Source organism: Pteropus alecto, unplaced genomic scaffold (assembly GCF_000325575.1).
Source record: "Pteropus alecto unplaced genomic scaffold, ASM32557v1 scaffold66, whole genome shotgun sequence".
In the NCBI taxonomy this organism is placed as follows: domain Eukaryota; kingdom Metazoa; phylum Chordata; class Mammalia; order Chiroptera; family Pteropodidae; genus Pteropus; species Pteropus alecto.
In genome coordinates this window covers 1,429,347-1,450,484 of record NW_006438869.1, presented here as the reverse complement: position 1 = coordinate 1,450,484, position 21,138 = coordinate 1,429,347, and the positions used below count along the sequence as shown (strand labels likewise).

The following is a 21,138-nucleotide window of genomic DNA, read 5'->3' as shown; positions in this document are numbered from 1 at the left end:
TCTGTGCGTGTGTGGGTGTGCGTATGTCCACGTATGTATAGAGATGACCTGTGCGAGATTTCATTTTGACAAAAGCTCTTTCATTTGCTGTTCATCTCGCACAGACTTTGTTTTTGGTTTTCAGTATAAATGTACATCAGTTTGTTCCCTTCACACTCTTTTTCTGACCATCTAGTGACTCAGGATATTAGGCCAGGTGAAGTGAAGTTATAGGATTTTCACACATTCGGACATTCTCGAATCCCAGCTCTTTCTACAGGTCCATTTTCCCTCCATGTGTAATGCCCTCAGAACACAATAAACCATGGCCAACTCAATAATTTCACTTTGGGGCCAATTACTTGAAGTATCCACAGGAAATGTAAACTGCTCGCCTTATTCCTCCCCAAACTTTTTTCGTTCACGTGGCAGGGAGCAGTAGACAATGATGGATTAGATTATTAAAACTGAACTTGAAGCAAATGTTAGAATAGTGGTTAACAGAGCTAAGAAATAAGGCTAACCATTTAAAAGAACACGGGCTGTGGGTAACTTAGCTTTGCTCTTTAGATGCAAGTGACTGAGGCCAATCGGTGCCTAGTAAATGTTAACTGTTCTTGGAAAAAATAAAAAGTTAAATAACAAAAGAAATTGGCTGCCATCTTCCTTTAAAACTTACTCCCCTCCACCCTACATAGCTTAATCCAGCTCAAAGTCTAAAATCACTGTTTCCTTCTCCAAATTTAAAAACAGTCAAAAGATTTTTTTTGTTGTTCATGCATATTTTTGTGAATGAAAAGCTAATTTCCAGAATACAGTAGTAGACAGATTTCCATATGAATCATGCTACAAATTACTTACACATCGGACCTTGTCGTGCTGTTTACTGTAGGACTCGACATTTCTGGGTTCCTTCCCAAGAATGCTCCAGTCGCTAGAGAGAGAGAGAAATATGTAGCATCAAGCACGATGTTTCCACTTCGTCACTGTCATAGAATGAACAGTAAAGCTCACCGAGGTAGAGATTGTGGTACAGGCCCGACTTGTCAATAACCTCATAATAGCTGGTTTAACTTTTCCAGAAGCATACACTAGGACACATTCCCTAGTCTGAGTTGTGCATGTGTTAAGAAGTTCTTCTCCTGGCAGGAGCTTCATATTTCCTTTATGATTTTGAGTCCGCGCATGTGTTATGTTTGCAGCCCTTGAGGACCAAGGATGTGTCTGCTGCTTATCCTTTGAAAGCTCAGTGTGATGGGCTGGGGTGAATTAGTTCAGCCATGTAGGACAAACAAAATTACATAACTGCCACCTTCTGCATTTTCACAACCCCCAGCCCCGTACCTTCTGAGGTGAGCTCATCGACGTGTACTGCTGATTTTCATCTAAGCTCCATCTTCCAAGTGCCAGAAGTCCAGGGATGGGAGCTGGCATGGGTTCGCCAACAACTGCCATGCTGACCTGGACACATGCATGAGCTCCGTTAGGGAAACGTCTCATCCAGATTTTCTGTTCGCTCAAGACCTAAGAGTCTGAGGACTACTTTCCCAAGAAGTTTGAAACTTTAAAAAAAAGATGTTGGCAATAACAGAAATGCTGCCAGAGTAAGCTCCAGGCGTAGACAGGACCGGGGGTCAAATGGCTGCTAAACCATGTTATAAAAGGGACACGAATGGACCAGGAAAGCTATGATATTAAACGGTTCTGTTTTGTTTTAGACTGTTCTAGTGATGTCTAAAAAGTCAAAAAGGAGACTGGCAGTCTCTTTTAGGTCAAAGTTCATAGGGAGTTCAAAGTCACTAGCCCAGTGGCTGGGTTATCGCAAGCAATCCTAAGCAGTTGATTTTGACCCTAGTAAAATCTGAAAGATAGAACTGACTAAATGATAAAGAAGATCATATACTTTAAAAAATAATAGGACTGTAACAAGAAATCTTCCCTTTTGTTAATTTGTAAATATAAATAGTATTAATTAAGGTTGCCCGATTCAACAAATAAAAATGCAAGACATCCAGTTAAAATTAAGTTTCAGTGAAACGGCCGATATATTTTTTAAATATAGATCTGTTCCACGCAATATCTGGAACATTTTCACACTAGAAAATTTTTCATCATTTTCTGAAATTCAAATTGTACTATGCATCTTGTATTTTACCTGGCAACCCTAATTTAACCTATATTTCGGCCATAATTTTTCTAAAAAAGTAATGCTTTATAGAAAAAGTACAGATTAATTCAAGAATCCATTACTTATTAATTTCATTATCATACCACAGTTGATCTTAGCCAAAAGATCAAGAAGCAACTCAATCATTTATTTATATATATATATATATATATATATATGAAAAATATGCAGCTAAGACTCGGAAGGTCCACTTGGGTAAGCTAGGTAACTCCTGGGTCTCTCTTCCCCTGTTAGTAAATTGAGGGTAATAATACCTGTTCTGCTTTTATCTTGCTGTTTTTCTGAAGATCAAATTAGGCTTATGACCAGTCGCGTGCCCTGAGATAAAACTTCTTGACTTAGAGCATTTGTCAATTTCTGTACTGTTAGCGCACATACCATTTCAAGTTGCCAACACGATGTCGCTGATTCAGAACTGGGAGTGATGCTCGTTCACGGACCAACATATAATTTCTGGGATATAGATAAAACAGACGTAAATAAGTTAAATAAGTTCTAGAGCATTAATAGTAAATGTAGTGAATTAGATTATGATGGTTTCTGAGTATTTATTACCTTTATTTTCACTGTCATTCATTTAATTGTAAGTTTATATAATTTAATATTTACTAATGGCTGCATTTAACAACCAGCTTGCAAATTTCTGAAAATTTAACCATCAGCTCTTGCAAGCCGATACAAGCCAGCACTCACACACCTCTGCTTCTGACATGGTGAAGTGCTGTACCAATGGATGTTACTGACATCCACTCATGCAACTGGCATTTATGGACGGTACCATGTAAGGGGCACAATGCAAAACTTCTTGGAAAACAGATTAACAGGGAAAACAGTTCCGTTAAGAAGTACCAGGGGGCTCTCTAAGGTGGTGGCAGGTCCAAGAGAAGGAGACTGTTTAAGAGGGGGTGGAGGGCAGTGCTGGCCGTCGTCCACCTAGTGTTGGGCAGCAGAGACAGGAGCCAGGCCGGCCCTAGAAGGAGAGATGGGCTTGAGGGGTGAGGGCCGGAAGCTCTTGGGAGCGGGGGGTGGGGTGGGGGAGGGGGAAGAGCAGTCGGCGGGGATGCCAGCTACATGGAGGACAGAGGAAGGGAAGGCCTCTAAGCTGAAGCATGGGGCGAGGACACAGAGAAGGGTGAGTGGAGGAGAGGGATTCAGAAAACACAGGGCAAGAGATCCCCTCACACGTCTGCCTGCCTGGACCCAGACCAGGGCTGGCGGCCGCTGGAGCCAGGAGACCAAGAGCTCGGGCCTGCCTTAGTCGGGTCATGATTCTGAGGTCTCATTCCGGCTTCGTCTCGTGGCTCTGCCATCTCACGTCAACGTGTCCTTGAAAGACAGTCATAACTTCCAGAGTGAGAAATGTGTCAACGAGAAGGGCGCACGCTTGGCTCACTCAGCACCCAAGTGTGGACGGATTGTTTTGGGGGGCCGAGAATGTGCCCCTCAAAGTCATATATTGAAGTCCTAAACCCCAGTTGTGAGAAGATGGTTAATAAGATAATTAAGTTACATAAGGTTATTAGGGTGGCCCTTAATCTGCTGTCCTTAAAACAAGGGGACATGAGGACACAGACACGCACAAATGGACGACAGTGAGAGACGGCCATCTGCAAGCCAAGCAGAGAGGCCTCGGAGGACGCCAACTCTGCCGGGGCCACGATCGCAAAATCCCGGCCTCCGGAACCGTGAGAAAATCCATCCCTGCTGCTTAATCCCCGGGTCTGCACTAGTTCACGATGGCTGCCTGAGCTCACTGGTACAAGGAACAACGGGTGGCATCGCCGAAGCCAGTCAGGCCACGGAAAAAGTTTAAATCGAGCACGTCAGCATCAAATCTTGGTCTGATGGGGAACTTGCCTCGAGAACTGGATTTAAAGCCCTTGCCGCAAGGCCATTCGGGAAACAACAGAAAGACATTCCAGCTTCCCAGCTGGGCTTCGTGATGCTTCCCCTGACATCTCTGCCTTTTCTGACTCAGTCCATGTCCCTACTGAGGCAACAGGCCACCAAGGTCACTGACGGTCCCCGGCCCCCGTCCAGGTGAGTGCAGAGCGGATGGCATCCCCGTCTTCCCTTCCACTCTGCCTCTGTGCAAACCCTTCCATTGGGTCTCAGCCCTCTTTAAGGAGCTTACCTTTCCTGGGGACCCCAGGGGCCTGTGGAGTTTCTTTCCAGTCCAATTTGGGGTTCGGAGATTCAGCAACCTAATAAATGTGACAAAGAGTGTGATTTTTTAAATGTGGTAACAAAGTGCCTTAACTTTGTGTACTGAGTTGCATAGTGTCCTCCAAATTTACGTCCACCAAGACGCTCAGAAATAGGGTCTTTGCAGATGTGATCAAAGCCAGGATGAAGGTGAGGTTATGCAGAATTAGAGCAGGCCCTGAACAATAAGCATGTCCTTTCAGAAGACACACAGAGAAGGCCACGTGAAGATGCAGGCAGAGGTTGGAGGGATGCAGCCACAAGCCAAGGAACCCCAGGGATTGCCAGTGGTCACCAGAAGCTAAGAGGAGACATGGAATAAATTCTCCCTCAGAAAGTCCAGAAGGAACCAACCCTGCTGATACATTGGTTTCTGACTTCCAGCCTCCAGAACGCTGAGAGAACACATTTCTGTCCTTGTAAGGTACTCAGTTGGTTGTATTTTGTCACAGTAGCCCTGGGAGACTAATACCCTTCCTTTGGGTAAGGTGTCATCTAATTGTGATAAAGAGTCTAACCTCATTATTGATCTTGCACTGATGACCTCTTTTAAGTCTCAGCCTCCCTTCCCCTCTGGCCCTACAGGTGTATAGATTGATAAGACGTGAGCTTATGTCTTTTTTGGCAAAAGCTGAAATTTAAACCTCCCATACTTGGGAACTTTGTTGCAGTCTCACCCCTTGGCCACTTATTACAAAGGCTCAGACCTACTCCCTCTGCTCTGCCCAAGTCAACCTGGACCTGCTGGTGTCTGCTCAGCTCTTCCTGGAGGTCCTCAGAGTGAGTACTAAGCCTTCTTTCAAGTTCTCTGGTGCACGGAGAGTCATCAACCTCATGAACCAAATGTTGGGTGGGGTGCTTGCTGCATCTTCAGAGGGACTCTGCAACACGACCACCGAGAAGAGGTTCCTCTGAAGAAGACACCGGCATTGAAAGACAGACATCTGCAAAAGCCAACAGGAGCCTGAAGCTCTTGCTCCCGTTCTGGGCCACCGACCTCCCGGATCAGGTCAATTCACCTCTTTGCATGAGGATAATTCCAGAGTTCTTTAAGACAAGCTGCCAGCAGAAAGAGCTCTAACAGTGACTTTGACAAACCTCTTCCAATGATGGCACTACAGATTCAATACATCTTACTTCAGTCCTAACCTAATTTTTCACAGGCTTTTGACAAGGTTAACTTAATTAGCAAGTAGATGAGGGCGGCAAGCTAACATAAAAAAAAAAAAGAAGAAGAAAAATTCCTGTGAATATACATGGTGACTAAGCATTTCTCAGCATTTCTGTTTTGGTTCCAACTTTTGCTTGTCACGAGACCCAGACTTGGCGTTTACCTCCTCGGGCCAGATGCTAAATTAAGTTTGAAGACGTTTCAGGTGTTCGATATTGATCAGGCTTTTGGCACCTGGAGGGAGAACTAAAGAAGCAGCACCTGTGATTTTAAAGGTACTATCTCTAAGCCAGGAGTCCCAAAAAGTAAGTAAACTTTTCAGGTCAACATGCACTTGATGTATGAAAGTTGACGGCCCCAAGCTCCAAGCAGGGATGGTCAAAGACAGCAGCGTTCTCGGTGGCTCCACTGCTCTGTGCATGGGAGGAAAGAGCAGCTGCCAGGCTGAATCTTCCCATTAAACAATAAGAATAAATCCAAAAAGATGTGAGAATATCTCTCGAGGACTGCATCTGTCACAATTCTTTTGTTGCATGTGACTGAACACCAAACCCAGACTGCAGTTAGCAAAATGGAATTAATTTACTACATAAATGACAAGTACAGAAGCCAATAGGCTTCAGGCATGGCTGGATTCGGGGCCCAGATATAGTCATCATGGCTCTGGTTCCCTCCATCTCTCAACTCTGAATTCAGCTGTCCTGGCTGTAATATCCAGGTTCAGACATAATAAAATGTCCAAGGAGTTTATCTTCCCAGCCTTAAGTCCATTAAGCAAGAATAACTCCGAGAAGCATCAACAAAAGTCTCAGGACATCTCATTAGCTGTTATGGGGTCACATGCTCATCCCTGAATGAGTTATTTATTACACATGGAGGAATGGAAAGCTCTGAAGACACAAACTTTTGAAAAATTAGCATGTACCAAGTACCACACCAGGGGCTTTGCTGTGCATGTCTTAAATTGGTTGTTTTAAATCCTGATATTAAAAAATATTTTTAAATATTTTTTCTTAGCCAGGGATTTTTTAAAGAGAGGCTCAGAGAGGTTAAGTAACTTATCTAAAGTCACACGGTAAGGGGTAGGAATTGGAGAGTTATGCTGGCCTTTGGACTCACAACTGAGTTATAGAGGAGCTTGGGGGACATCTAGTCCAAAGCAGAATCCAGTTTACAGCATCCCTGACAGATATTCACTGAGGTGTTCACGCCCGTCCAGAAACATACACCAAATTGACAGCCCAAATTCAGCAGGTAACAAGAAAGTAGCAGGAAAGTTCCCTCTGTATGGAACTTGCGTTCATTCACCCTAAGTGTTCCTTCCTCTGGGTCTCTTGGACCCGGAGCCTCACTAATTCAGCCTAAACTTCCTTTTAGTTTATTCAGTACGCACATCACACTCTTGTGAAGCCTGAGCTTGAATCGACTAAAACTTCAGGCTGTTTTTGTTTGGGAGGGGGAAGGTTGTTTGTTTTTGTTTTTGCAAATATGAATTATCATCATCAGGTCTTCTCTTCTTGCATCTAAGCATTTGATTTTTTCGATTGCAGCCGGATTCGTCCTGTTTGTTTCAACCCTGCCTTTTAGAATCTTGATTCAGCACTGAGGCGCCTGTCAGTGCAGTAAACCTGATGTCACAAGGCTCGTCTAGGTCCCACATTCAATGGGAGGACACCCGTTCAGGAGTACGAAAACCCGGGCAGCTTCTCAGAGTCAAACAATTTGACCAGCGGACAATATTGTTCAACTTGCTCTTTGCAAGCTGAGGAGCCGGGTGCTTCTTGACTTCTAAACGTCTCCCAGATTCTCACTCAACACAACGAACACATCATAGAGCTATCAGCCTCTCAGTCTTAATGTTGTCACAGTGCTCTGTCCCTTACCAGGTGGCCTTCTCAACTTGCCCTCTCTCGCTACTGAACAAGTGGCCTTGAGCAGGCCACTTTCTTGTCAGGGCCTCAGTTTCCCCTATTGGCAAAAGAAGAATATTGTACTCGATGGTCATCTAAGGTCCCTTTCAGCGAATTTATTCTCTGTTATCTACAATTTTGCTTTTAACACACACAAAAAAAGCTCAACAAAGCTTTCGCTTCCCGTTATAACGGCTTGGTTTTGAATTTAGACATTATTTTTAAAACACCCTCAATTTCCTGCATGGGTAAACAACAGCTAGTTCAACGTCTCACTTTTTATTATGTTCATAGCTCATCCATTTATTTACTTTCATTCTCTCTCATCCTCTTTCAAAGGTTTACACAACAAAGTAGCTTCTTGCCTATCCGTAAAAACCTCAGTGGGTAATTCTTGGTGATGCAGGGGGTGTACCATTCAGATGTCGAATGTCTGACCTGTGCTCTAAGCAATTCCCGGCAGAGACTCCAAATGATGTATTCTTGACTACAGGCCAGGAATAGGTTATTTTCTGTTAAAAAGACAAAGGGTTAATGGTACTTTGTTAAAACAGCGTTTTCTACCTTCTATGACCAAATCTCATCTAGTGGACTCCTGGGAGCCGCTTTCTCTGCTAGCATCCTGGTCAGTTGACACACTTAAGAGGCTCTCAGGGTTCTCACGATAAGCCGCCACCACCCACACCGCTTTCAAAGCGTGAGCATTTCTCCATAAAAATCGTCCTCGTCTCTGCACCATGCCAGGGGTGCTCGTCTTTCAAAAGAATGAATTACAAGTGTAGTGGGTACGTGTTTAGCTAATGAACATGAAGAAATGAGAAGTTACAAAATTAACGAAAGCAGATGCTATTCCCAAATCTATTAGAGCAAGCCGTTTGTCAACCAAACACATCCTATACCTCGATTACAAATGTCCATCCACGTAAATGTGGGTAAAGCCTGGACACTTGTTCAGAAAATATATGACTTACCGTGCTGACACAGGCCATTAAAATATTCAATAACGATCAGCGGACTAATAGCAGATTTTGTTTCAAACAGAAAAATTAACGCAGCTGATAAGAACAGAGATAAAACCTGGAGTAAGCAATGCCCTGACTCGCTTTTTCTGGTCTTCAGCGTCAGCCCATGATGCACACTGATGGCACGTAAGCGAGGACTCTGATCTACTCAGAGGAACCTGTTTGAATTCGACCTTTATTTAATAAGGTGATATTCAACTGTTCATGTACATCTCTGATGATAATCCGCTACTCAGTCATAATAACGTGACCAAGACAACGAGTTTTCTAAATAAGAGCAGCTGATAGGAGAAAAGAAGGACTTACAGGGAGGAATATGATACAGAATTGAGGTTAAGGTCAAGGCACAGTGCCGAAAACCCAGCCACACAGGGCCCCCGGCTTCCGCTACTGCCTTGGGGCACAGACGAAACAGCTCCGAAGGCACCCACCCGAGCCACTTCTGCACCGCCACTTCTGCACCGGAAGGGAGCAGGGGGCGGCAGGGGGATTTGTGCAAACATCTGCTCTGAGACATTAAATTCTGCCCAGACCTCCCTCCTTGAATCACTCACTTCCCAACTGAATTACCCCCATGGAGGCTGGGAGGATTGAACACAGGTCACATGTCTGTATCAATGCCTCAAAGACAGCTCAGGATCTAAATGGTGGTCCAGCCTCTGTTTGGGGAAGGCTGGACTTAGCCTAAGTCCAAGAGAAATTGTCCTCACAGAGCCACACTTCCGGGAAACATGACAAATACCCACTAAGACATCCTCAGGGAATAAAATCACATCTGCTCCATCGCCTCTCATCAGAGAACCAGGAGAAACTGTGAGGAAGACAGCTAAGAGTCAGAACTCTGTAGCCAATCAGATTCTCTGGCTTCTTCCGTCTGACCTCGCTCTGTCCGACCTCGCTCTCTGCCAGACGTCATGGCTTCACTGTAAATGTCAAGGGCCAAGATGGAGTCACAGAGGCTGGATTTGCCCTCCCACCTTAACTACCTAGCAGACTGCACGGAATATGTGTGACGAGGTTTGGACAAAGGACTGCGTGGGATTACGGTCCATGAAAGGAAGGAAACGAGATGAGCCTGGCAGCTGCACCAGCACGCTGCCCAAAAGAAGCCGAATCTGGTGGAGTCAAGGAGAGCTAGAAGTTAGGGAAGGACAAGGCGCCCCGAATTCATGGGACAGATATAGGACAGAAGGGAGCTGCACCAAGCTGGACAGGACCCATCTTCCATTGACCCTGAAAAGCTCTCGCCCCGTCCTCGCTTCCCAGACCCCACCCAGACCAGCACACTAATTTTCACACAGTCTTCTGCATGTTAGGGAACAGCTATTACGTTAGACCTCCTCAATTAGCACAGCATGTCCAAAAGCATACACCTTTTGAATAAACATGGGTGTTTCACAAGGAGCCCAGGACATTTAAAAAAGATCACCCCTTGACTTACTTCTGCAAACATACAAATTAATTCAATATAAACCGTCTTCCAGTCAATCCTTCTACACCAAGCATTATGCCGAGTGGTGCAGAGATTGAGATAATGTTCTTAACCCTTAAGGCAATCCCTAAGGGACACGGCTCTGTGAGGCATGTCACACTCTCTGAGGCAAAAACTGGATGGTCAGACTTTCAGAGGATAACCCTCCCTCTGTATCCTGGGAACACCTTCTTCCCTTTTTCTGCTTAAGTTGGCATTGACTTTCTCATCACTTGCGATCGAAGGGCCAAGCCCCACCTGAAACAGACCTACTCTTAAGTTTTTTCTTAAATGAACCTATAATTTCCCTTCTACTGGCCAAAGTTTGAGTTGCCTTTTCCGGTACTGGCTATTGAAGTCCCTCTAACTGATATAACAGCTCGGCGACTTTTTTTAGCTTCACTTTGTGCTGGTGCTCCCCACAATGCCTTGCGGCCTGCTCATCACTGAGGAAGACAGCTCATTTTTAAAGTCAGAGGGGAAACGTTGGGAACCATATGATTTCACGTATATGTTGGATATAAAACTGAAAGCAACAAACGAACAAGACAAACAAAAACTCATAGACGCGGACAACAGTTTAGTGGTTCCCAGAGGGAAGAGGGCTGGGGGGAGGTAAATAAGCATGGAGGGGGTCAAATAATGTGGTGACAGAAGACTCGACCTTGGGCGGTGAACACACAATGCAGTGTATATATGACATATGCTTGAAACCTGTATGATTTTATTGACCAATGTCACCCGAATAAATTTAATTTTTAAAAACAGAGATTCCTTTTTTAGGGAAGCGTTTTCATGCCATTCCTGATTCTGTAGGCAATATGATGGAAAATACCCAACAACATCAGGTCAGTTATTTGGGGTGTTTTATTTTCACGCATGCCAACATGCATCACGAATCTCCAAGGTTTATCTGTCAACTGAACATCTTTCATGTGGCAACTATTGCATGCTAGAAAACTCGTGTTCTAAAGAATTCTAGTTAATGCCTTGTGTTTCCAGTCATCCCGAGAGAAGAACAGAATAAAATTCCTTCACACGAGCTGGGGTATCAGAGGGGTGATAACTGGGAGGAACTTGACATTGCTCTCAAGAAAAGATCTTCAAAGCTTCATGGAGGACACTGGGAGGGCGGGCTGGGGTGAGGAGGGAAATTCGCTTGAGGCTCTGCCTAGGAGGGGAGGTTTCAGAGAGTCTGAGAGCTGCGTCCTAACACTGGGCGCCTGATCGAGGCGGAATTAGGAGGAGCAAAGTGTCACAGAGAGAAGGAAAGGGGAGGCGGGGGAAACATGTCACGTTATGCTCGGAGCCACCTTTGGGAATAACAGATGGGTGGGGATTTATTTGTCCTATAAAACTGGATTGGTAATGGGACAAGCATCTGTCAGTTTGGATTGAAATGACTTTCTTTTTTTTTTTTTTTTTTTTTAAGGAAGACACTTATGAACAGGGGTCTTTCTCATTCCTATAGAAACTCGTGAAAGTGAATTGTAAAAAATCACTGTGGCAAGAAACTTCCCTGGCATCAAGCTTTTGTGTGATTTTAAAAGTGATGGTCCACAAGGTGGGCCAGAGTGCTCAGGCTGTTTGCTAAAAGATGCGAGAAACAAGGATAACTGAGAAGTCAACCGATTTATAAATAAACTTGCAGTGACACAATGGGCTACAGCTTTTTCGATATGTTGTAGGACTCATGTTTGTCTGTTGGAGTTTTAACTTTTTTCGGTTGTACTTGCAACATTAAATATGCTACTTGAACAGATGAGACTTTTGAACATAAAAATCAATAAATTGTGTTTGCTCTGGGACCGCAAGGAAGACAAGACGAGCTACGTATCGCATCTGCTGCCGAGCACACAATGGGGCATTTTTCAGGCTGCCAGCCCCCTCTGTACCCTCCCCTAGCTGGTCTCGTAACTCATCCAGAACTGAGAGCTCACGTTATCGCGTACGGGCTGTATAATCCCCTGATATATGAAAGGCCTGGAACCATTACTCCTGCGTCGGTCCTTCTCCAATGACTGATGAAGGACAGGGCGTGCGCACAGTAGACGGCAGGAGAGGAGAGGCAGCGGAGGATACACTTTGCCTCAAGAAGCTGGATTCCACACTCCAGCCAGATCTGTCCTTCCGCAGCATAAAGCCACTCACACCGCGGCCCCGCTTCAATGCCCTTCTGGGAACTTCCGGCATCAAGCCTGAATCTCAAGGCCCCTTCACAATCAGCAGTGGCCTCCACAGAAGCTCCCGGAGCTTTCTACCACACCTGTCCTCCCACCCGTCCCCAACCATTGGCCATGACGCTGCCTGTGGGAAGGGTTCTCTGCACTAGGCTCGATGGGAGTCCTCTCCGCCTCTCCCACGGCACCTCCTGCATGCCTCTACCACGTCCTCCCCGCCCTGTATCGTAATCATTGCTTTGCTTGGCCATTCCCAAAGCAGAAGGTCACCTGAGGTCTGTCCTGAGCATCTGGATGTTTTGAGCTCCTGGCACATCGTGGGTGCTCAGTCAGTGTGGCGACACAGAAACGTGCACACCATTCCCGTGGAGGGGGATGCTCTTGAGATAATGGATTAGTTATACAAGAGACGAGGCGGTTTTTTTTATCATCTCACACTCGGAAAAGACGCGGACAAGACTGGGACATACCAAAGGCACCAAACGGCAAGGAATTTTATCATGTAACTGGAAGGGAAGTTTGCAGAATTGGGGGAAATAGGAACTGCATTTAGCAGAGAAATTGGCCAGGTGACAGTTCTTGGGCCCCTAAAATAGGAGAGATTTTAAGTGAGGTAAAGGTCTGAAAAAAGGATGATGAAATACTTTGGTTGATTTCTTTTGGCTCATTCTCCATCTTCCTCAGACCACTGATCAGAAATCATGTGTGGAAGTAACACCAATGAAATTACCTCCGTCCTGTAAACTGAGTGTTTTATAAATTCTATTAGGTGATACATAAATCTATATGAGGGCTTCTCAAATAATCCCAAAATACTACCAAGCCTCTATTTGGAGGATTCAAACCGCTTCGTGGAGCCACAACATCTCTCCTCTTATAAACCATTAAAATTTTCCCCTTTTTTTTTTTTTTTTTACTACTTTCTGAGTCGGGTGGTGCCGTCATCCATCAGATCTTTACTTCCTCTGACGTAAGTATTTACCCAAGAATATCTCAATGTGTCTAAAGTATGACGAGACGCCCCTCTCCCCAAAAAAAAACACAAAACAAAACCCTCATGCACTGTAGGTACCGATACTGGTTCAGTGGCTTGACTCTCATTTAGTAAAGAAAATCTCACAAACCTCCCACTCTTCAGGGGCATTTTCCAAACTCCAATAACCACTGGCATCCAAGCCAATTTGTTTATCTGGATGGGAACCTCACACGTAAGAAGGAAGAGCTCAGACATTCGGACGCCATTAAGATCACTTTGGTAGTAAGACGCCCCCAGGCTCAGCAAATCTGGGCCTAATTTCTGCCTCCTTGAATGCGAAAGGAGGATATTCGGAAGCTGCTTGCAGGAAGGTCTTGAACAATTTAAAAAAAAAAATGAAAAGCAACACCGAGACAGCCAGCGACTTTAACTTAATTTAAAAAGAACTTCTGTTGAGAAAAGTGGCACGTGCTCAGAATTGCCGACATAGAAGCGTTGAAATCCCTGAAGGGGGCTGATAATGAAACAGTCAAAGCCCTTCAGCAACCCCGCCTTCCTCCTCTGCTACCCCTTACGGGAAAGTTACGTGCTTCTCTTTAAAAAAGAAAGAATATGACCCTGCGAAACGCAGTTTTCGATAAGAAAGGTGACCGGGAAATGTTCCTGCGATGAAAACTGTGACCCTTTTCAAGGCAGATCAGAAAAGACCACAATCTGTTTCCTCCTAAACTAGCAATCTCCTCCTGTAGGCTCCCACAGTGCAGAGAGACCTGTCTCACCTGCTTCCCACCTGCTTCCTCGCCGCCACTGTTCTAGTTACCTGTCCTGTAATTCACTCTCCATTCTCCTCCCTCTTCCATCATTGCTTGCGATTCAAATGGGAAAGCTGGGAGACGGGGAGGGAGCAGAGGAAAATGATCGTGGGTTTTCTCATCTTCGTGTTGCCTTGAGAGGAATCGTAACCATTGAGTCAGCATTCTCGGGGGAGGAATTCCGTCTTAGTACACCTGAAGTAAATTGCTCTTCGAATTGAAATTAGGTTGGATGTAGAAAAACAGTGCAGAAGACATTTGCATATTGGGTCAGACCCTCCTGGATCCCCGTTTACAAGATATCCCTGTGTGGCTTTCATTTAGTTAGGCACCGGGTGAGCTTAGAGGTTCGGGGGAATACATGAGCCTCTGTCCTCTCTCCCTAGCCCCTGAGCCCCATTGAGACTGCCCCCATCTCCCCTATGTGGGGTTCAGAGTTCTTGCAAAGAGCTGCAAAGAGTCCATGCTGCAACCCACCCAAGGGCCAACGCTCGCCCATCCCGTTTCCTCTTCCAGAACCTAGAAAGACAATGCACTCTAGAACAGGGGTCCCCGGCCCCCAGGCCGCAGACTGGTACCGGTCCATGGCCTGTTAGGAACCGGGCTGCGCAGCAGGAGGTGAGCGGCAGGCTAGCGAGTGAAGCTGCATCTGTGTCTGCAGCCGCTCCCCAGTGCCCGCATCGCCGCCTCAGCTCTGCCTCGGATCGTCAGGCTTTAGATTCTCATAGGAGCACCGGTCCCTGGTGCCAAAAAGATTGGGGACCGCTGCTCTAGAAGGCCTGTCCTTCCATGGTCCACCCAAATTGCCAGCACGCCAGACCACTAAATATACAGAGATGCATGACCTTGTCCTATGTTCTGGCATTCAAGAACTGTGACACTTATTCTCACATCGAACCTAATTTTAATTGAAAAACCCCCTCGGTTCCTCACGGGTAGTGGTGAAGGGGGTCTCAGTCTTCAGGCTACGGAACATCATTGCTCTCATCTGCTCATCTTGGGACAGGTGGGGTCAGAGGCAGAGCTGGGACGGAGGAGACGGGCACTCCACACCTAGTCCGGTCTCCCGGGATTGAGAACTGCCGGTGCCCGCCGGCTCACAGCCTTCCCGGGGGATCCGCAAAGCAAGCAGAGCCCGCGAAGCCTGGATGAGGTTTCTGAAGCACAGCAGGCCAGTCCCGGCCCCACCTTCAAGGATGGTCCAGGGCGGCTTCAGCCACAGGTGGAAACTGATGCTGCTCAGGGGAAGGAGAGGACAGACGTAGGCGACCCGAGTCCCCGTTTTGAAACCGTGACCAAAGTGCCCTTAGTCACTCTGCTGAAAGCCAGAAACGATGACCGATATGAGCCAGGAGAATAATGAAAGCGACGAGTCTCCATTTCCACCCACGAATTTGTTAATAATTAAAACTGCCTTCGAGTTGCTCTTATAAGAGAAACAACGGTAGCTTCACCTGGAAGTAATACGGTGGTGAGTGTTTGTTTCACTCCTGGCTCTTAAAATAAAACAAATCTCATCATTCAAAAAGCTTCTTGCATGATCCCCACATATTAATTTCAAAAGCTCATGCTCAAAAGCCTTATTTCATTAGCTGCTGCGTTAGGCTAAATAAAAGGCCCATAAGAAATGGAATAACAGGGCTGGAAAATAGCTAAGAAGTCATGTGACCCAGCCCCTTCTCTTCAGGCGAGACCCATTAGCCTCCGTGCATGCAGGAGGTGGCTCCGTGTGATTCTAAAGCCCTTGAGAGTAGAGCATGCCACCCCTCCGCCAACACCCTTAGACCTGGGACAGTACTTCTCACAGCAAAGTCACCCGACCATCTCGACTGCTCTGCCCTTTGGCTCAGGCACTATAACTAGTCACGAAAACTCCAAACGCTACCAAACACGGAACACGCACTCTTGTGTGTTCGAGACATTCACTAGGACTCAATAAAATTCCACTACAACCAGACAGACTGCAGCCCACGCCTTAGATTCTGAAACAGGAAAGTTCCAGAAGAGACTTAAAGTAAAACCGTTACACGCATCTGCACAGCAGCGGTGTCCAGCGTCTCCGCGGGGATTCATAAACTTCAGTCGGCCACCTAGAGTCATCGGTTATCAAAAAATGAAGTGAAACAGCTTGGAGGCTGGTGGCTGATGGGCAAATCCTCAGATACAAGACTAACCGTCGCACTTTAAGAATAAAGTCCCCAAAGACAAAAACAACGGGGGTCACCTCTTTCTTACTCTTTTAGCCCCTGGTGATGACTACGTAAGACATGTGAGTGACTCTCGGAAGCATTCTCCTTTGGTGAGCCAAGTCCACTCTATTAAAAAGTATATATACAAAGATTTCTTTAAATTTTGCCTAAACTCTCATAACTTTACATCGTGATTTTTTTGAGACCTGGAATTAAAGAATACATTCAATTGCCCTAATTGGTAGTCACAGATCTTACCTTTAATTCATACAAGTAATCTCCTCCTGCATATATATTTTTTAGATAGATTTGTTGTAAAATTATTTCTTGTATGGTCCTCTGGCATATTTTAAAGTCAATTTTGATAGTTCACTGTGTAATTTGCCGAAGATTTTTAAGCTAACGATTGCTTCTGCCCTGGCGGGGGCCTTTATTACATCTCCCCTGGACCCTTACAAACCCCCTGTTCTACTCGCTCACTCGCTGGCCCGTCCTTAGTGTCCACCTCCCCCCTGTAACAGACCAGACTGAGTCGCCGCCCTGTGTACGGTCCTTCAGTGGCTCTTCCCAGACTTTGGGCGAAAGTTGAATCACCTTACGAGGCTCTTGATCCCTTTGCTTGCAACTTTCTCATCACCCCCTCTGCCCTTTCTCTCCGGCAATACCAGACCCTAACTGCTGCCCTAGATGTCACGGCAGTGCTGGTCTCCGACCCTCTTCATATGTTGTAGACTCAGAATTCTCTTCCTTGAACTTGAAGCCTCAGATTAACCGTCATCTTCTTTAGGGATCCACCGTCCACCGTGGTGCCACCTCACATCATGGTGCCACCTCACATCATGTCATGACACCCAGAGAAATGATACTTGAATGGCACCAAGCAATAAATGGATTGAGGTGAGAGGAGAGGCCACCAGCAGTTTTCCTGGCCAGAGAGGTCAGACCCTGCCCGCTGGTCACTCCACACCCACCTGGCCGCTCCGAAGGCGGGAGATCAGTGTCTTGGTGCCTCCCCAACCTGGTGTTGGCACACCTACCGGGTGCTCCTTCTATGCGTGTCTGCTCCTCCCCTAAACTCATCACACAAAAGTAGTTGTTTAATTTTCCACTACAAGCCAGAGAAGCAGATCACTCTGTAGATTCCGCGAAGGCGGGGGCCGAGGTCTTCTTGGGCCTCACAGCAACCCAGCACAGTGTCCAGAGCATTGCTGGTCTCAGCATGTGTCGACTGCTCTGCTGGCATACACAAATGCTAACGGGAACCTGTTACTGTCCCTTCGCACTGATGTGCAACTGCAGGTATATACGACGGAGGGACAACTTAGCAAAGCAAACCTTGTGGCCGATTGCCTTTTTCATTGGCTACAAACCGCTCATTCTCCTCGCTGCTGTACTGGAGCTGGAAGAATCCTAACGGTCTTCAGAGAGCACCCACGTGGCATCTTCCCTGCACCGTTACACGGGAGTGAGCCCCTCTGCAGGGGACTCGGCTTGGCCCCTCCCTTTTTATATTCAACAGAATCCATGGCTCTGGATTTGAAGAATCTTCTGTAAATTGCCCAAGCTGGTTGTGATGAAGATCTTTCTTGGACTACCAGCTAGTCAAGCCATTCCAGAGCCCTCCTTGGCACATGCACTTCACTGGGCTTTGTCTGCGGGCCTGCGACCAGCCTCCCATGCAGATTTCACAAGTGAAATACAGCATCATTATAGTTACACGGGAAGAGCATCATATTATATTCCCACGGCACGTTCGGCCTCAGTTATGTTGCCAAAATATTCTTTGTATCTTAAATACTACTGAATAGACATCCTTACCGCGCTGCCCTCATTTCATCGGGAACTTGTTTTTTCCGAGAGGTTTAATTGAAGAGTTCATATCAAGGAACTTGATGGAGCTCCACGCAAGCTTAGCACATCTGAACAACAAAATTGAGGGGAGTTTGTCAAAAACAGAATGTATTCAGAAGAGACAGAGGCTTAAAATTTTTTTTTTTTATGCTATTTTCAGGAAAAGATACAAACTTGCTTTGCTGTGGGCCATGGCAGCAAACACAAGCGAAAGCTTTGCTGGCGGCCCCCAGGCTAACCCGTGACCCACGCGCCCATCACTTCTGTGGGTTGTCACCACCACTCTCGTCTCCATAACGAAGCAAATTTAGAAAAGCACAAAGACGGGCAAATGACGCTGTCAGCCATTTTAATTTTTCTTTTTTCTGAATCGAATATTTTTCTTGGTCTGTTAAAAAATACGTGGCCGCTCATTCCGAATCTCTTCATTAATAGGAGGTATTAGGTCTAATCCACGTTGCCACTTTGAAGGACTATCGTCTGTTCATTTAAATGCCTGCTCTCAGGGTGAGGTCAACGGTACGCCCCTCAGTACTTTCATTTTGCTCGAATGCCTGACTGTAGTTCCACAAGGCATTTTTATTATGTCACCATAATTTGAGAGCAGAGCCATGTGGCATCCAAAAGATTAATATATATGACAGCATGTTGAGGCTCTAAAGAAGAATAATAAGAACATTAGCTACCTTTACCATCCCTTCGGCAGTTAACGCATAGCAAAGCCTCAATGAATGTCCATTAAACGAATTTAAATGTGGACAAAAATAGGAAATCAACAAAAGGAACTATTTCATGAGAGTGATAATTTAATATACAGAATCTCCCATGGTGCCAGCATTGCTGGTCCTGCAGCATTGGCCAAAGTGGGTTCCTGATGCCGGACAAGTACCCACGACCCAACGTGGCTGTGGTCCCTTAGGGCCATCCGGTGCCTAGCTGGGGTTGAATTCAGTGCTTGCCTTCGCCAAAAAGAAAATTGACTCCAGGAGGCTGTAGTGAACAATGAGATGTTACCGAAGATTCCACAGGGAGCCTGAGGACATCACGGCACACACTGAGAGCGAGTGTTCTTGGCCTTCCATCCTGCCCTGCCAGATGTCAGCCTCCTCCCCCGCTGCCCCTGTGGGGCACCCTCCTGCTCTTGATTCAGCACTGTCACGGGAGAGGTAAAAGGCAGTCACACTAAAGACACTTATCAAACAGAGCATTTTCAAAATCTGGGACAGAGGACAAGAGGTAAGGAGACCTTAAAAAGATTATTCCCCATCACAGACCAAACAGTAAATTGTACTGGTCTTGTATTTCCTACCAAAATATAGTTTTATTTCCTCTCCCCACCGCACCCTCCAGCTGTGTTAGTATGCAGAAACTGTAGGTTTTTAAAAATAATTAGTCCGGGTTAATGGAAACAACCTGCTTCTCAAATGTAAGTTTAACTTTAAGCCCGTGGTTCTCAAAATGTGGTTTGTGGACCAGCAGAATCAACATCACCTGGGAATTTATTTTAAAAATAAATTCTCCAGCCCTACTCCAAGCTTAGTGAATCAGAATCCTGTGCTTAAAGAAGCCCTCTAGGTGATTCTGAGGCAAATTCAAATGTGAGAACCATAGGTTTAAGTTAACAGGTTTCAAAAAGGTGATGCAATTTGTCTGAACTCACCTGTTGAGGTTGGTCAAACAGCGTGGACTTAACTGACCCAGTCCTCGTAAAAGTAGAGACTGCCTTGTGAAGAGGAAGCTGTGACTGCATCAGGCAAAGTCTGAGAAAGGAAGATAAAGGAATGGAAGAGAAGGGGGAGAGGAAGAGAGGAGGAGGAGAAAAGGGAGCTTAGCTTGCTGGGGAAAATATAAAACTAGGATTAAAGTAGATCACGACAAAAATGTAAATGGGACCGAGAGCAGACACTCTCGTGACTCACGGGACGTTTGTGTGCCTCTCGGGGGCCTGGAGCTGGTCAATGGCTATGAGAAATATCCCCACTTCTTGCGTGGACACATATAAGAGCTGGGCGAGGACCCTGCAGCTAGGTCCTCCCCTGCTGCAGCAATCAAGGAGGCCACGTGTGAAGGTGGCAGAGCTGCAAGATGGAAGCAGTGGGATCACCAAGGATCCAGAAAAAAGCTACCCCCGAGAGTCACTTGATTACCAGGGGCCGTGACCAGAGCAAGAAACAAAGCTTGATGTTGTTCAGGCGGTGAGATTTCAGGGTTTAATTTGTTACTGCAGCTTAGCCTCACCTCGTCCTACTAACGGCACCAGAGGAAACTGAACAAGTGAAAACAATGTTAGCCTAAAGCAAGGTGAGACTCAAAACCCATCTTTGGCTAAGAGATGTGAGTAAGCACTGAGTAAGAACTGTTAGCCACTGGCCCGGTGTAACCAGACATAACGTATGAGAACATGTAACGAACTGAAATTATACTAAAACGCTTACAACGAATCATTACCTAGATGGAGATGGAATAGGTAATGACACAGAGGGACAGTTATCCGTTGGCTGGGGTGGTCTTCGTTGTTGAGACTAAAGATACACCCACAGCAGAGAGAGCAGACCTTCTTCCGCGAAGGCTCTGGAGAAGCAGGGAAGGGGGTCTCTAATTCTATGCTGAGTGTCCCTCTCACCTGAAGTGGAATTGTGGGACTGTACCTGGCCCCCTTAGCTCTCAGGCTTGTTCCTCATCGAATCTATAAGGTAGTAATACTTTAACATGCTTTCGTGGTGATTACACACAGGCTTTGGAAAACGGGAGCTTAGAGCCCCATTAAGCCCCGTCCAACCCCCTAACTGCTGAGTTCTCATAGTGATCTCATAGAGAGGCATTTCAACCAAGATTGGGGAAAACTGACATCGTGTATTTTCCCATAAATACTGAACAATAAAACTGTTTTTCTTAATTCAAACCTTGATTGATTACCTTGGGGAGGGGAGGGAATATATATAAATATTTGTGTATATGTATATTTATATATACACACACATACATATATCTGCTTATGCATATAAGCAGATGGATAATTGTGGCTTGAACTTGAACAAACATCTTACCTACACATGAAATACTACATTTCTGTATTTATGTAATCGGATACTTGAAATTTCAAAGGGTTGATCAGAAAAGAAAAAGTATACATTCCTCTGTCAAAATAAATCCCCCAATAATTTTACATTCTGTCACGCTCTTC

At 45.7% G+C, this 21,138-nt stretch overlaps 1 protein-coding gene across 1 annotated transcript in view; it reads left to right on the top strand.

The window, feature by feature from the left end:
* Positions 1-4,516: 4,516 nt before the first annotated feature.
* Positions 4,517-21,138, top strand: part of DAP (death associated protein) — a 194,302-nt gene continuing 177,680 nt past the window's right edge. The window contains exons 1-2 of the mRNA XM_015592466.2: positions 4,517-4,522; positions 5,072-5,152. Of these exons, the coding sequence (XP_015447952.2) occupies positions 4,517-4,522; positions 5,072-5,152 (87 nt within the window). The remainder of the gene's footprint in view (positions 4,523-5,071; positions 5,153-21,138) is intronic.